The 17452-nt window shown below is 43.8% G+C and overlaps 1 protein-coding gene across 1 annotated transcript in view; it reads left to right on the top strand.

Moving 5' to 3' along the window:
- Positions 1-17452, top strand: part of PLXNC1 (plexin C1) — a 262942-nt gene that overhangs the window by 197897 nt on the left and 47593 nt on the right. The window contains exons 23-24 of the mRNA XM_073651689.1: positions 2564-2667; positions 17318-17372. Coding sequence (XP_073507790.1) covers positions 2564-2667; positions 17318-17372 — 159 coding nt within the window. The remainder of the gene's footprint in view (positions 1-2563; positions 2668-17317; positions 17373-17452) is intronic.

Below are 17452 nucleotides of genomic sequence, written 5' to 3'. Positions count from 1 at the left end.
CCATCATCTTCATAAGGTCTTTTGCTTTTGTTTGTGGGTTGAAATGCACATGTCGGACCAAAGCACGTTTATCTCTGGGACACAGAACCCATCTCCTTCTTGAGCGGTATGATGGCTGGACATTCCCATCTTGTTTGTACTTGCGTGTAATTGTTTGTACAGATGAACGAGGCACCTTCAGGTATCTTGAAATTGTACCTAAGGATGAGCCAGACTTGTGCAAGTCCACAATTCTATTCCTGATATCTTGGCTGATTTCTTTAGACTTTCCCATTAGGCTACACAAAGAATCAGTGTGTTTCAGGTGTGCATTAAAATACATCCACAGGTGTGTCTCTAACTCAGATGTTGGCAAAAAACTATCAGAAGCTTCCAAAAACATGACATCATCATATGGGCAGGCCATAATTGTTTAAAGGCATAGTAATCTTAGTGTATGTAAACTTTTGACTTTGCAGTAAGTATTACAAATCCCTTAAAACATTCTCTTTCTCTCATTATTCTGGCATTTGTCAAATATTAAAAATTATGGTAATCCTAATTGACCTAAAACGGGAAAGGTGTATTCTGATTTCATGTCAGATATTGAGAAAAACATGCTTATGTGTCTTTTTATACAGTGTACGCAAACTTCTGGTTTCAATTGTGTATTATTATTATCTATTATTATAGCGCCATTAATTCCATGGCACTTTACATGTTTAAAAGGGGTATACATAGCAAACAACAAGTACAATAATTTGAACAAAAACGAGTCAGCGACTGGTACAGGAGGACCGAGGACCCTGCCCGCGAGGGCTCACAGTCTACAAGGGATGGGTGAGGATACAGTAGGTGAGGGTACAGCTGGTTGTGCACCGGTGTGGTGGAGCGAGGGTTACTGAAGGCTGTAGGCTTGTCGGAAAAGATGGGTCTTCAGGTTCCTTTTGAAAGTTTCCACAGTAGGCGAGAGTCTGATGTGTTGGAGTAGAGCATTCCAGAGTAGGGGGGATGCACGGGAGAAATCTTGTATGCGATTGTGGGAACAGGAGATAATAGCAAAGTAGAGCAGGAGATCTTTTGAGGATTGTAGGTTGCATGCAGGTATGTACCGGGAGACTAGGTCACAGATGTATGGAGGAGATGTATGATGAGGGCGTGCACTAGTGTTTTTGCAGATTCATTTATGAGGAATGTGCGGATCCGGGAAATATATTTGAGTTGGAGTCGGCAGGAAGTAGAAAGGGCTTGGATATTAACTTTGAAGGAGAGATCAGAGTCAAGGGTTACCCCGAGGCAGCGAGTTTGCGGGACTGGGGAGAGTGGACAGCCATTAATTTTGCTAGATAGGTCATGTGGGGGGGTTGAGCGAGATGGTGGAAAGATGATGAATTCAGTTTTATCCATATTAAGTTTTAGGAATCTAGCAGAGAAGAAAAATGAAATAGCAGACAGTCATTGTGGGATTCTGGTTAGTAAGGAGGTGCTATCAGGTCCGGAGAGGGAGATCTGTGTATCGTCAGTATAGAGGTGATACTGAAAGCCGTGAGACTCTATGAGCTGTCCAAGGCCGAAGGTGTAGATGGAGAAGAGCTGGGGTCCTAGTACTGAGCCTTGGGGAACACCGACAGACAGGGGGCGAGATGAGGAGGTGGTGTGTGAGTGGGAGACACCGAATGTCCTGTGTGTTAGGTATGAGGAGATCCAAGATAGGGCCAAGCCTGTGATGCTGAGATATGAGAGAGTCTGAAGTAAGAGAGAATGGTCCACTGTGTCAAAGGCAGATGACAGGTTAAGAAGGAGAAGGACAGAGTAGTGTCGCTTGGATTTGGCGGTTAGTAGGTCGTTGGTGACTTTAAAACATGTCTCCACTTTCTTCCACTGGGATCAATCCCCTCCCAGGTCAGAAGTGATCACACCCTCCCCCTTAAACATTCACTGTTCGCTAAAACAATAAAGAATATTCTAGAAGCCTTCACCTGAAACTGCCTGTAAGACCCCTTGTGGTGACTGCTCCACTGTGACTCAATCTACACTCACCTAATGAGATTATTGGCTGTTGAAACAATGGACTCCTGAGATAAAGATGAGATTAGTAGAATGCTGGACATTTTACAAGTGAATCTTACATGCTGACAAGTAAGCAGAACTATAAAAAACATAACAAGTAAATCACTAATAACACACAATAATAATATTGATGAAAATGGTAGTCCGTGCTGGAAAAGTATCATAGTCTTTAGTAAGTGGGCAGCTCCTCACACCTACCTTTACCAAACATTGTCATCACTCAGGTGGAGACCATTTTGTCAGCCAGCTTCATTTATGCTATTGGAAAGCAATACACCATTCTCCTTAGAGCAGACCTCCATACATATGATGTTCATGCTCAATACAGTATGTTCCAAAGCAGTTATTCCAGAACTGGTGTGACTATATTCATATATGACCCAGATAATGCTTTAGACTTGTTTAATCTTCTTTTCCTACTATTTTAGTGTTGCACAATATAACTGTAAAAAACAAGTGGTTACATCATTGACAAATTAGATTTTTTTCTCTTTTGTTCCATTTTCATTATCAGAGCTTCACCATGGTCAGACTTTTAAGGAACTCTTGGACATAGATTCTTCTAATGTGATGAAGGAGAATAATATTATAAAGTTAAACACCGTAAAACATTACCAGGTAATCTGATTTCTAAATGACATGCTTCAACAAATACAGTAACAACAGAAAATTTTTGCATTTTTTAAAGTTCAAAATTATATAAAAAAATAAGAGTTGGGATTTATATTAACCGGGTTACTGATTTCTCCTATTGTATCCACTAAAAACTAGTTGTCCAGTCTGAAACTAGTCATAAAAGAATATTTCAACCTTTACTCAATATTGAAGAATCAACTGATGTGGGGGGGTTTGTTTCCTAGCAAGCTTACATTTTGCTTATTTAGTAATATCTTTTGAAAAAGGAAATGCCAGTGGTTTTATGTTTTAGGATGCAACTTTAAGTCTTCAGAAATTTTCATTTTTGTGCTCTGAAAATGAAAATAAAAGTAGAGGGGAAAAAGGTTTAACTTCATTAGACCTAAAAGAGCTAAGAGGAAGTTGCTTCTTCCAAACCGACAGTTAAATTAAATGTGAATAATTATTAAATATAGTTATCATAGAGCACTTCCAAGCATATAGGTTTAGGTGTAATTTAATAAGCTTTATTTGCTAAGCTTTATTCATTAAATGTATTATGTTTAGGAGCTTCCTGAAGATGTATTTATTGGGCTTAATAGTTGCTAAATACATTTCAATAGTGCAAGCTTCCTCTATGATGGCAGCAGGTAGACATTTTGAAGAGGACATATCACATCCTTGACCATCTCCCAAGTAAAACAAGACCAAATATACATTTTCTCATATATATATATATATATATATATATATATATATATATATATATAATTGGAAAAATGCCTCACTAATTTAGAGATAAAAGCTCTGGCCCTATAAGAGACTGAAGTCGGCTTAAGACAGGAGCCTCACTATTTGACAGCTGTGTGAGAGTTCTTGTTTCTGAGCTGATACCATTTTTTCTTGAGCCTGGAGAGTGCAGCGTGTGCACAGCACATGAGAGCCCCTTCAAGCTAAATATAGGTACATATGTGGCAAAATCAAATTGATCTTTTATATTATGGAGCAGCTTCAGAAGGAAAATGAGGAGCAGGATAGAAGCAGCAGTTCAGGTAAATCATACAGCCTTCTCTGGGTGGTTTGCTTGTTGCTGTTTCTGTGTAATATATGGTAAGAAATTCAAATTAACCCTGTACAGGCAGCTGTGTCCTCCTATTAACAGAATAACCCTTTATAAACAGCTATGTCCTCTTCCTTTACCTGATCTGGAGAATACACAGTACATTTTATTAAATGTATGAAAAATAGCAATAGTTAGTATCAAGTGAACTTCAGACTCACAGTTGAGTTGAAAGTTAAAAGTTTTAGCCTTATTTACATCTCACCATGTATGATTCACCATGTTTTTGAATATGTTTAGGTGCATCTATGTGAAAAATAGATTAGTTAATATGCCCATTGTATTCAATGGACAAGTGACTTGACAACACAGGTGAATTGATCAGTCCACTATAATTCCTACAGATCTAGGCATAAATCTCAATATACCATTCAGATGCAGTAAAGCATCATCCCCCCACTCACAGTTTATACATCCTAACTAGAGATGAGCGTTGTTCTACTCGAACTGTTCGCCAATCTCAAATTCGAGCTGTTTTGGGCGGTGTTCGAGCCGGTCGGCGAACACGAACAATTTGAGAAAAATTCGGCTGTTCGAGGTTATGTTCGATAACTGTTCGTGCACCAAAATCATAACTGGATTTTTTCTCAGTAATGATGAAAATTAATGTTAATACGCAGTTTGAGTGTACAGCGGGGCGGGGGGAGGGGCAGGGGATGGATCTCTGCAGGAACAATGAAGATCTCCATTTTTTTTTCTCTTTCCCGCATTTGCAGTGGGGAGGTGCAATCTGTCAGCCTATCAGCAGCGCACACACGGAGCGAAGTGCTTTTTTTCACACAAGCAAGGGCATGTGTGATTGGCAGTGTATGTCACATGTCCTTGCCCTATAAGACCAAGCCATTTTCCCCGTCGCCACCATTTTCTCACTGCTGCAGCTGCGTGTTAGACGGCACCGCTGTTGCTGTGTGCGCTATACCTTGTTAATTTCAAGCCAATTTTCGCACAAATATACAGATAGCTTGGGAGTAGGGAATAGTTGTGATTGCAGTCCTTTTAAGGACTAGGTTACAGCATTTCCTACGACTTTTATCAGGCAGGTCTGTGCTCTTAAATAGATAGATTGTGGGAGTAAAGACTAATTGTAATTGGAGTCCTTTTCAGGACTAGGTTACATCAGTTCCTATCAGTTTTTGCCAGGCAGGTCTGTGCCAGTGCTGTGCAAGTTTTTTTCACAGCATTTGGCTGAATCTAGCAAAGCTAATCCTTTTTGGCCTATTGCAGAGTGTGTTAGTCAGTGGAGTAGCCTATCTGTGTTGCAAGATATACCACCTGTGTATAGAATACCAATTTTTTTACTGCACCTAGTGAAGTAAAATCTTTTGGGCATAGCATCATTCTATTAGTCCATCTATACTGACCTCCATCAGGTTGCAAACTGAATATAATTTTTTTCTGCATCTAGCTCTGAAAAAATATTTGGGCTTCTAGCGGTGTGTGGGACTTGGTCTATTAGTCCATCTATACTGACCTCCATCAGGTTGCAAATTAAAAATAATTTTTTTCTGCATCTAGCTCTGAAAAAATATTTGGGCTTCTAGCAGTGTGTGGGACTTGGTCTATTAGTCCATCTATACTGACCTCCATCAGGTTGCAAATTAAAAATAATTTTTTTCTTCATTTATCTCTGAAAAAATATTTGGGCTTCTAGCAGCGTGTGGGACTTGTTCTATTAGTCCATCTATACTGACCTCCATCAGGTTGCAAATTAAAAATAATTTTTTTCTGCATCTAGCTCTGAAAAAATATTTGGGCTTCTAGCAGTGTGTGGGACTTGGTCTATTAGTCCATCTATACTGACCTCCATCAGGTTGCAAATTAAAAATAATTTTTTTCTGCATCTAGCTCTGAAAAAATATTTGGGCTTCTAGCAGTGTGTGGGACTTGGTCTATTAGTCCATCTATACTGACCTCCATCAGGTTGCAAATTAAAAATAATTTTTTTCTTCATTTATCTCTGAAAAAATATTTGGGCTTCTAGCAGCGTGTGGGACTTGTTCTATTAGTCCATCTATACTGACCTCCATCAGGTTGCAAATTAAAAATAATTTTTTTCTGCATCTAGCTCTGAAAAAATATTTGGGCTTCTAGCAGTGTGTGGGACTTGGTCTATTAGTCCATCTATACTGACCTCCATCAGGTTGCAAATTAAAAATAATTTTTTTCTTCATTTAGCTCTGAAAAAATATTTGGGCTTCTAGCAGTGTGTCGGACTTGTTCTATTAGTCCTTCTATACTGACGTCCAGCAGGTTGCAAATTGAATATAATTTTTTTCTGCATCTAGCTCTGAAAAAATATTTGGGATTCTAGCGGTGTGTGGGACTTGGTCTATTAGTCCATCTATACTGACCTCCATCAGGTTGCAAATTAAAAATAATTTTTTTCTGCATCTAGCTCTGAAAAAATATTTGGGCTTCTAGCAGTGTGTGGGACTTGGTCTATTAGTCCATCTATACTGACCTCCATCAGGTTGCAAATTGAATAAAAAAATTTTCTGCATCTAGCTCTGAAAAAATATTTGGGCTTCTAGCGGTGTGTGGGACTTGGTCTATTAGTCCATCTATACTGACCTCCATCAGGTTGCAAATTAAAAATAATTTTTTTCTGCATCTAGCTCTGAAAAAATATTTGGGCTTCTAGCAGTGTGTGGGACTTGGTCTATTAGTCCATCTATACTGACCTCCATCAGGTTGCAAATTAAAAATAATTTTTTTCTTCATTTAGCTCTGAAAAAATATTTGGGCTTCTAGCAGTGTGTGGGACTTGTTCTATTAGTCCTTCTATACTGACGTCCAGCAGGTTGCAAATTGAATATAATTTTTTTCTGCATCTAGCTCTGAAAAAATATTTGGGCTTCTAGCGGTGTGTGGGACTTGGTCTATTAGTCCATCTATACTGACCTCCATCAGGTTGCAAATTAAAAATAATTTTTTTCTGCATCTAGCTCTGAAAAAATATTTGGGCTTCTAGCAGTGTGTGGGACTTGGTCTATTAGTCCATCTATACTGACCTCCATCAGGTTGCAAATTGAATAAAAAAATTTTCTGCATCTAGCTCTGAAAAAATATTTGGGCTTCTAGCGGTGTGTGGGACTTGGTCTATTAGTCCATCTATACTGACCTCCATCAGGTTGCAAATTAAAAATAATTTTTTTCTGCATCTAGCTCTGAAAAAATATTTGGGCTTCTAGCAGTGTGTGGGACTTGGTCTATTAGTCCATCTATACTGACCTCCATCAGGTTGCAAATTAAAAATAATTTTTTTCTGCATCTAGCTCTGAAAAAATATTTGGGCTTCTAGCAGTGTGTGGGACTTGGTCTATTAGTCCATCTATACTGACCTCCATCAGGTTGCAAATTAAAAATAATTTTTTTCTGCATCTAGCTCTGAAAAAATATTTGGGCTTCTAGCAGTGTGTGGGACTTGGTCTATTAGTCCATCTATACTGACCTCCATCAGGTTGCAAATTAAAAATAATTTTTTTCTGCATCTAGCTCTGAAAAAATATTTGGGCTTCTAGCAGTGTGTGGGACTTGGTCTATTAGTCCATCTATACTGACCTCCATCAGGTTGCAAATTGAATAAAAAAATTTTCTGCATCTAGCTCTGAAAAAATATTTGGGCTTCTAGCGGTGTGTGGGACTTGGTCTATTAGTCCATCTATACTGACCTCCATCAGGTTGCAAATTAAAAATAATTTTTTTCTGCATCTAGCTCTGAAAAAATATTTGGGCTTCTAGCAGTGTGTGGGACTTGGTCTATTAGTCCATCTATACTGACCTCCATCAGGTTGCAAATTGAATAAAAAAATTTTCTGCATCTAGCTCTGAAAAAATATTTGGGCTTCTAGCGGTGTGTGGGACTTGGTCTATTAGTCCATCTATACTGACCTCCATCAGGTTGCAAATTGAATAAAAAAATTTTCTGCATCTAGCTCTGAAAAAATATTTGGGCTTCTAGCGGTGTGTGGGACTTGGTCTATTAGTCCATCTATACTGACCTCCATCAGGTTGCAAATTAAAAATAATTTTTTTCTGCATCTAACCCAGCCAATAGTTTTGGCCTAATACCACAGTTTGGCCACTCAGCTCTGCTCGGTTACCATCCATTGTTTTTTTGTGCAAACAACTCCAGAGTTGTGAATTAGTTAACCACCAAAATGAGTGGAAAAAGGCCTGCTGCTGGTGGAAAGGGGAATAGGCGTGTTGGGAAGGGGAAAAAAGGTTGTGTCCGTGGGGTAGGTGCAGAAGAAAGACCATCTTCCAGCCAAACTAAAATGTCTACTTCTTTTAGCGGACAATGTGATAAGATCCCTTTCTTACGGCCACGCCAATCGCTACAAATTCCAGATGAGGCACAAAAACAGCAGGTGCTTCAACGGATATCAAGTGCTCCTTTAAGTGGGCTCTCCTCCACATCAACTTCAACATCACAAATACTCCAGTCCTCAAAGGTGTCACCCAAATCGCACTTGCTTCCTCACAGCTCCCAAATCTCCAGCTGCCCGTCTGAGTATGAGGTAGAACAGATGGTTGAGTCTGCAGAGCTGTTTACTCATACTATAGCCTGGGAATCAGAGGTCGACTCCAGCGCTTCTGTGAATCCAGACGAGGAAATGATCTGCACTGATGCCCAGAATCTTTATGAGTCGGATCCAGGACCAGACGCAGAAGGTTCTGACCATAATGTAGACCCTCATTCCCAAACTGTAACTCCTGTTGGTGGAGACAATGAGGAAGACGATGATAAGACTCAAATACCTGATTGGAGCGACAACTTTAGTTTTTTGTCAGGGCAGGAACAGGTTGGCTCTGAGGACGACGGGTGTGATAACGCACAGGGTGATGATGATGAGGTCGGAGATCCCACTTACTGTCAACCCACAGTCAGCCAAGAGATGAGGTCAGCAGAGGAGGTGGAGGAAGATGCTAGTGACGACGAGGTCAGGTTGCGCCTTCCTGGACAGAGACGTAGTACTGGAAGCACGTCAACAACTGCATCCTCAAACACAACTCTGCCTCTCACCACAAGTCGTGGTGGCTCTTCAGGTCGCATGGGTGCTAAGCCTTGCATAGCCTGGGCATTTTTTCAGATCGATAAAGATGACCCAACTCGTGTTATCTGTAACATTTGTCAGCAAAAGCTAAGTAGAGGCCAAAAAATACATAGTTTGAGTACTTCATGCATGAACCGGCACATGGACATGAAGCATAAGTTGCAGTGGGAAGCTCAGTGTGCTACAATGCGGTCTAGCCGGCCGGGCCAACCACCGTCTGCCATATCTTGTGCATCCGCGGCCTCTTCATCCTCTGTGACTGGGGGGACAGCAGTCACACCTGTTTTGAGGCGCAGACCTGCCACCTCTTTACCCGCAACAGCCAGCGTGATTGGCAGGTCATCATTTTCTTTGGAGGTGGTAACACCAGCTGGTCTTGAGCGCTGTCCGACATCGATAGCACCACCTTTGGATCAAGGCAACCTAACATGTCCGCCTGCATCTTCCTCACAGACCGGCAGTTTGCCGGGGACACCCTTATCAACCCCGTCTAAGCACAATAGCCAGCCCTCGGTCCCTCAGATGTGGACAAGTAAAAGACCATTTCCTCCTAGCCATGAGAAAGCTAAGAGGTTGAATTTCACCATCTGCAAGCTCTTGGCTACAGAAATGCTGCCTTTCCGCCTGGTGGACACAGAGGATTTTCGAGACCTTATGTCCGTCGCAGTGCCCCAGTACCAGATGCCCAGTCGGCACTACTTCTCAAAGAAAGGTGTGCCTGCGCTCCACCAGCATGTCGCACACAACATCACCGCTTCTTTGAGAAACTCTGTGTGTGACAGGGTGCATTTCACCACAGACACTTGGACGAGTAGGCATGGACAGGGGCGTTACATGTCGCTGACTGGGCACTGGGTAACTATGGTGACAGCAGGACAAGGGGCTGCTGTCCAAGTCTTGCCGTCCCCACGAGTTGTGCGTCAATCCTCTTTATGTCATTTTTCCTCCACTGCTTCTGCCTCCTCAACCTCCTCTCGGTCTTCCACCTGCACCCAAAGCCTGTCTGGTCATGCCACAAGCTTTCTAACTGCGCAGAAGGGATCCTGCACACCTCCTTACTATGCTGGCAGTAGGGCTCAACGTCATCAGGCGGTTTTTACATTGAAATGTCTGGGAAATGTGAGTCACACAGCTGAGGAGTTGTGGTCAGCTCTGGAGAACCAATTTCATGAATGGTTGTCTCCACTGGACCTGAAACCAGGGAAGGCCGTGTGCGACAATGCTGCAAACCTGGGTGCGGCCCTTCGCCGGGGCAATGTCACACACGTGCCTTGTATGGCTCACGTGTTGAACCTGGTTGTCCAGCAATTTTTAGCCCACTATCCCAGACTAGATGGCCTTCTGCAGAGGGCACGGTCGCTGTGTGCTCACTTCCGCCGTTCGCATCCCGCAGCTCAGCGACTTACATCTCTACAGAAGTCGTTGGGCCTGCCACTTCACCGGCTAAAATGCGATGTGCCTACCCGGTGGAATTCAACTCTGCACATGTTGCAGCGACTGTGGCAGCACCGACAAGCCCTGGTGCAATACGTTCTGACGTATAGCCTGGGCCAACGAGATTCAGAGGTGGGGCAAATCACGCTGGAGGAGTGGTCTCAGATCAGGGACCTATGCACCCTTCTGCACAGTTTTGAAATGGCGACGAAGATGTTTAGTGCTGACGATGCCATTATCAGCATGACTATTCCGGTGATTTACATGCTGGAGCACATGTTAAACAGAATTCGGAGTCAGGTGGTGGCACAAGAGGAGGTGGAGGAAGTAGAGGAGGAGGAGTTGTATGCGGAAGGGCTAACATCTGCAAGGTCCAGACGGTCGGCAGCACCAAGGCGGCAGGCATGTGAGGGTGGGGGAGATGGTTTAACCAGGGCGCATGGTAGCAGCCAAACTAGTGAGGAAGGTGCAGGAGCCCAGGAAGAAGTGGAGGACGAACTGATGGAAGACTCATCAGATGAGGGAGACCTTGATCACATTTCTGTTGTGCGAGGTTGGGGGGAGAGGACAGAGGAAGGAAGCATGATTGTTACCTCGCCACCAACACAACAGGGACTTGGTGCTCCTGGATGCGCAACACACATGAGTGCCTTCTTGCTGCACTACCTGCAACATGACCCTCGAATTGTGAGAATTAGAAATAATCCTGACTACTGGGTTGCCACACTGTTAGATCCCCGGTACAAAAGTAAATTTGCAGAAATTATTCCTGCCATAGAAAGGGATGCACGCATGCAGGAGTATCAGCAGAGACTGTTGCAGAATCTTACATGTGCTTTTCCACAAAATACCAGTGGTGCACGTAGTGAATCTCACAGTTCCAACTTGCCAACCGTGGGACCGTCAAGTGTTCAGCACTCAAACCGTAACAGAACCACAGTATCTGCTGGTAACATCAATTTTGCGGAATCATTTCACCACTTTTTTAGCCCATCCTTTGCAAGGCCACAGGAGACAAGAAGTCTGACACATAGTCAACGCCTAGAGACGATGGTACAGGAGTATCTCCAAGTAAACATTGAAGCCACGACTATGTCACTGGACCCTTGCTCTTTTTGGGCTTCCAATCTGGATAAATGGCCGGAGCTAGCCACTTACGCCTTGGAGATCTTGTCATGCCCCGCAGCCAGCGTTCTGTCTGAACGTGTGTTCAGCGCTGCTGGTGGTGTGCTGACAGATAAGCGCACGCGGCTCTCCACTGATAATGTAGACAGACTCACGTTCATAAAGATGAACAAATCATGGATCCGAAACGACTTTTCTACCCCTGTGTCATCCTGGGGAGAGTAAAAGCTTGATGATTGGTTAAAATCACCCTACCAACCGTTTTAAGCTTTCAAATTACTAATCATGTTTATCTGTATCTTGACTGGAAAATAATTTGGGCTTTGTAGCAGTGTGCAGCACTGATCCTATTAGGCCATCTATAATAAGCTCCACCAGATTTAAAATTAAAAATAATTTTTAGCTGCATCTAGCCCGGAAAATAATTTTGGGGCTCCGAGATGCGCAAGACGCATAAGTGCCTTCTTGCTGCACTACCTGCAGCATGACCCTCATATTGTCAGAATTCGAAGTAATCATGACTACTGGGTTGCCACACTCTTAGATCCCCCAAACTTTTCGATCAACCTTTTCATTTTAATAAAGACCAAAAAAATGGTCATTTTTGAAATTATAAGCATTAGCAGGTTGTTAGAAACTGAAATCAAACAGTTTTCAACTCAAAACTTTATTCTAGGTGATGTTACATTTTCACATAGGACCCCTTGTTCGAAAGGAGCTTCTGAACTCTCTCGTCCATTGAATTTGTCAGGTTTTGGATGGTTTCTGCTTCAATTGTTTTGCATGAGGACAGAATACCCTCCCAGAGCTGTTGCTTAGATGTGAACTGCCTCCCGCCATCATAGACACTCCTTTTAATGATGCTCCAAAGGTTCTGAATGGGGTAGAGGTCAGGGGAGCATGGGGGTCACACCATAAGTTTGTCCCCTTTTATGCCCATATCAGCCAGAGATGCAGATGTTTTATGTGCAGCATGAGATGGTGCATTATCATGCAGAAAAATGATCTTGCTGTGAAATACACGGTTCTTCTTCTTGAACCATGGCAGGAAGTGCTGTTTGAGAAAATCCACATACATTATGGAGTTCATCTTTAGCGCCTTCAGGGATCCTAAAGGGGCCGACAATCTCTCTCCCCATGATTCCAGCCCAAAACATTACTCCACCTCCTCCTTGTTGGCGCTGTAGCCGTGTTTGCGTGGGGTGTCCATCAACCAGCCATCCTCCACTCCATTCATCTGGACCATCGAGCGCTGCACGGCACTCATCCGTGAACAAAACAGTTTTGAAATCAGTCTTCATGTAATGTTTGGCCCACTGGAGCCGTTTCTGCTTGTGTGAAGTGGATAGAGGAGGTCGACAGGATGGCGTATGCACAGCTGCAAACCTCTGAAGGACCCTGCATCTTGTTGTTCGGGGGACGTTGGAGGCACAAGCAGCTTCAAAAACTTGTTTGCTGCTATGACAAGGCTTTTTTGCCGCTGCTCTTTCAACCTGACGTAATTGCCTGTAGGAAAGAGTCCTCAATTTGCCCTTATCAGCACGCACACGTGTGTACTGTGAATCAGCTACATACTTCTTGATTGCCAAGACACTTCATCCTGATCATCGCACAATGTTGATTGTAGTCATGCCTTGACCTAAACACTCCACAATTTGTTGCTTCTCAGCAGCCGACACATCCTTTTTCTTTCCCATTTTGGCAGAAAATGTAGGCTGCTTAATAATGTGAGAGAGCCTTCTTAAGTAGTCTTGCCTTTATTGGACACACCTGCCAAACTAATTAGCACAGGTGTCTGCAATTGCTTACAGTGATATAAAGAGCCCTGACACACATCACCATCAATGAGTTTAACTGACAAACAAACAAATTCTTCCCTTATCACTCCTAAACACTTTTTGCATAATAATTTGGAACGCGGTGTACATGTGCTTTTCCACAAAACACCAGTGGTTCACGTAGTGAATCTTACAGTTCTAACTTGCCAACCGTGGTCTGTATGGAATTGTTCAATAAAGGGCCCAAAATTAAGATAACATAGATGGGAGAGGTCTCTATGAATAGGAATTCCTAAGTATTTGATACCCTGTGAGGGCCAGGCAAAGGGAAAGTTGGACTGGATGGAATCCTATATGGATTTAGGGAGGGAGACATCGAGGGCCTCAGACTTCGCTGCATTGATTTTAAAATTTTACCATTTAACAAAGTGATCTATTTCAGCCATAACAGCAGGGATGGATATATGTGATTGAGTGATATATACTAGGACATCATCAGCAAATAGAGAGCACTTGTACTCGGTGCCTCCCACCTCAATCCACCTAATATTGGGGTTATGGCGAATTGATGAGAGCAGGTGCTCCGTCACTAGGATGTATAAGAGAGGGGACAGAGGACATCCCTGCCTTGTCCCATTGGTGATTGTGAAAGGTGATGAAAATGTTCTGACGCACCCCCTGGGCCTTGGGACACCCGGAGCCGGACCCTTTTTGGTGGATGCTGGTGGTTGTAGTCTTCGTGGCGGCGATCCGGTTCCGTGGCTCAGGGTGGTCAAACCAGTGGCGGAACTATTTATGTGGTTTTGATGTTTAAATGTCCGACTACGCCACCCGTGGATTGCGGTCAGAGTGAACCGCCGCTACAGGGCAGACCGCTAAGGCTGGTGTTGTGGGTGCAGCAGAGCGTAGCATAACTCCCCACGGGAGGAGTATAGCCTCAGGGCAGTGTATGCGGAGGATGGGGGTGATGGTGCAGGGCAGCAGCAGTAACGACACGGAGTCAGTGATGCAGTTCAGGGCCTTTACTCACAGTTCTTATTATCCAGACCACGTCTGCAGGTAACGGCTGCCCACGTCGTACTGTGCTCACCAGGTGAGGGGCTCAGACAACTCCCAGATAACTTTGGAGCGCTTCACAGGACCCCCTTTGTGTGTCCTTTGTCTGGCCTTTCTTACCAACACTTCTGTCCGGCTGCCTCGGGCCTCCTCTTGGTAAACTTGGCGCCAGTTTCCCTGACCCTATGTGGTGCCTTCCTAGCGGGTGGAGCAAGGGGCTGCGCCGCCACATAAAATGTCAGAACCTCCGGTTTCTAGCTGAGGGTCGTTTCCTGCCTCCACTAGTTCGGGGACTGGTCTCCCCCTTTGGCCTGACCCCTCCACGCAGGTGGATTCGGGCGTGCGGTGGCGACTCGCCCGTCCGCACCCCTGGGATCCCTTCATTCCTCGTTCCTGGAGCCTTCTCCGCTCCTCTTCCTTCCTTCTCCCTCTTGCAGGCCTGGGCCTCTGTTACTAGGCCCGCCTCCGGAGCAGAGCTCATGCAGAGCCCCTGCTCCCTGCCACTTCTGCTCAGACTTCTCTGCACTGAACTAAGATGGTGCCCACCTTTTATACTCCCTTCTCAATGCACCCAGGAACTGCTTCCTCCCTGCTCCTGCACTGCAGGGTTCCCCTTCCTCAGTGTTCCCTCCCCCCACTCCAGCCAGGGACAGGGACTGTCGTGCCCATCTCAGGGGCATATTGGTCGCCCTGCCCCACGGCAATGTGGTGTAATGCATGCAGGTGTCGGGTCCTGATCCACACTCCATCCTTATCTGAGAGTGAGATATCACACCTCTGGGTGAGGTGCAATACGTCTGTAGCAACCGAGCCCTCGGTGCTACAGTTCCATTTATCTTCAGCCTAGGTGACGTATTGTGATACAGGGCCGTGATTTTGGCTATAAAAGGGTCCCCTAGACCCCTACCCCAAGCTTTTTAAGAGAATCATATATGGCGTGCCAGGAGACTCTATGGAATGCTTTCTCAGCATCCAACGAGAGCATCTACTTACAAATTTTTAACTGCATCTAGCCCAGGAAATACTTTGTGCCTAGTAGCAGTGTCTGCTAGTCAGCGGATTATCCCGGCTGTTAAGCAAGCTACACCACCTGTAGTTTGGACACTTAATTTTTTCAAAGGAAATGCTTCGGGACCACGGGATACTTAGTGAAGAGCATCAGGAGGCACCCCAAGGCATAGGGGCTGGGACTGGCACTAGGATGCCTTGCGGTGGACAGCCGAGCTCGATCCTTATAAAAGCTTTTTAACTTCAGCAGCTTTAGTGGACGCTACTGGAGCTGGAATTACGCGGCTGCTGGCATGAGACTTGCCCTCCAATAGATCCTTGTAAATGGATTTAAAGTGTATTCATTCAAATTAGAGGGACAATTTAAATTAAAAAGCTTAGAGCTGCCTCCACCACAGGGGGGCTCTCTCGACCCACCAGCGGACAGGCACCAGTATTGGGAGAGGGGGGCTGGCCGTCAGGGTTCACCGCGGCTCTGGCACAAACCCGGCGACACGGAGGTGGCACGGGCAGGAGCGGACTGGCCGTCTCGGCTTCTCACTTTTTGGATTTTAGAAGGGCATGACATGCCTATATCTGTGTCTCCCCCTCCTTTTACTCCTCCACCTCTTTTCTTTTCGCATGACTATATGTACTTGTCACTTTTCCATGTGTTAGTTGTGTCTTCTGAGCAGTTTGTCAGCTTTTGGACACCTTTGAAGGTGTTTTCTATGTGTTTCTATGTGTTTTTGTTTGCCTGCCATTGGTTTTAACGGTGTTCGAAGGTGTTCGACGAACAGTTCGACGAACTGTTCGGCGAACACACGGGTGTTCGACGAACCGAACCGAACTCGAACACTACGGGGGTGGCTCAACACTAATCCTAACCTCATCAGATTTTGAGCTCAAAAACTAAAAGCTGAATTCCTATAATACTGAGAGCAATCAACTGGTTTGCTAATGGTTTTAATCTTAGAAAAGTCTTATATTTTCATTAACTGTTACTTCTTGTAATTTTCCCAGAAAATCCAGGACTTTATAAACATTTTTCACCTATGAACATGTGAATAAATCTTTAAAGAGAAAGACCCTTCACCAATTTTTTTCATGTTGAACTGGACACACAATGTAATAAGCACTGTAAAGCCGAAAAAACTTTTAATTTCTCCTCTTCGTTGTAGAGATATTAGCAATCAAAGTATTTGACACCTAAACAGTACTTCATTTTAAGTCCAAGTGGGCATTACCAAACAGATTTCACTGGGGGCGTGCACTTCTTCTTTCCTCAGTGTGTTGCTGCCTGCTTAGGATTGGTCAGCATCAGAAAAAGGAAGAACAAACTCCTACAATAGCATAGAACAGGCTTAGAGTGAGACATGTATTGACTAACAGTCTGATCTCCTCGTTGCAGTGATGAGGTGCTGGAGCACAGCAGATCTGAGTGTGATTAACTGACAGCTTTTTGCTTTCCTTTCTGGAAGTCAGTGTGGGGGAGGGGCAATGCTGCAGAGATGAGTCTCATCACAAATACTTATAATAGCTCTCCTCTCAAATTTAAACTCCAATGGGTTTAAATTGGCAGGACCAGATACACATTATCATTGCAACCACATATAGTGCTACCAACTCTGCTGTACTGCCCCTTACCCACACTGAATGCTGGAGGTGAAAGCTGTTAATAACACAGCTCTGCTAAGCTAAGCTATAGTGGGGGTGTTCTTTTTCCCTTTTTTCCCTTTGTATGTGGATGGCTGCTTATGATTGGCAGAGCTGGCAGCACTGAGAGGAGAGCTACTAAAATTGTTTAAAATGGGATTCAACGTTGCACCTCCATCCATGTGGCTGACTTAGTCAAGAATTCTCCATATAGTATAATTTAATTCCAGTATCAGTTCCTATCTTGAGAGAAGCACTTTTAAATAAATATATGACATGGACCCGTAATAATATCCTATAAAGCCGACCTTAGCTTGCAAATGCAAACTGTAAGTTAACTCCAGTTATATGGGATAGCATGACAACTGCCATAGTCACAGTATTTGAACATTCCTGCTGTGACATTTATAATTATTCTTGTACTTTACAAAACTTTCTAGATTGATAATGGCGCCACAATCAAACTTCATGTGAAAAAAAATGGTCACTTGCCAGGTAATGTAATGATTATTTTTTTTAGCTTTCAGTCTGTAGTCTAAAGCATCCTTCATTTACTGCCATTTTTAACTTTATAA

This window comes from Phyllobates terribilis, unplaced genomic scaffold (assembly GCF_046119375.1).
Source record: "Phyllobates terribilis strain yellow unplaced genomic scaffold, ASM4611937v1 Scaffold_11__3_contigs__length_659146591, whole genome shotgun sequence".
Lineage (NCBI taxonomy): Eukaryota > Metazoa > Chordata > Amphibia > Anura > Dendrobatidae > Phyllobates > Phyllobates terribilis.
The sequence above is the reverse complement of the archived record's forward strand: the minus strand, read 5'-3'. Positions and strand labels throughout refer to the sequence as shown.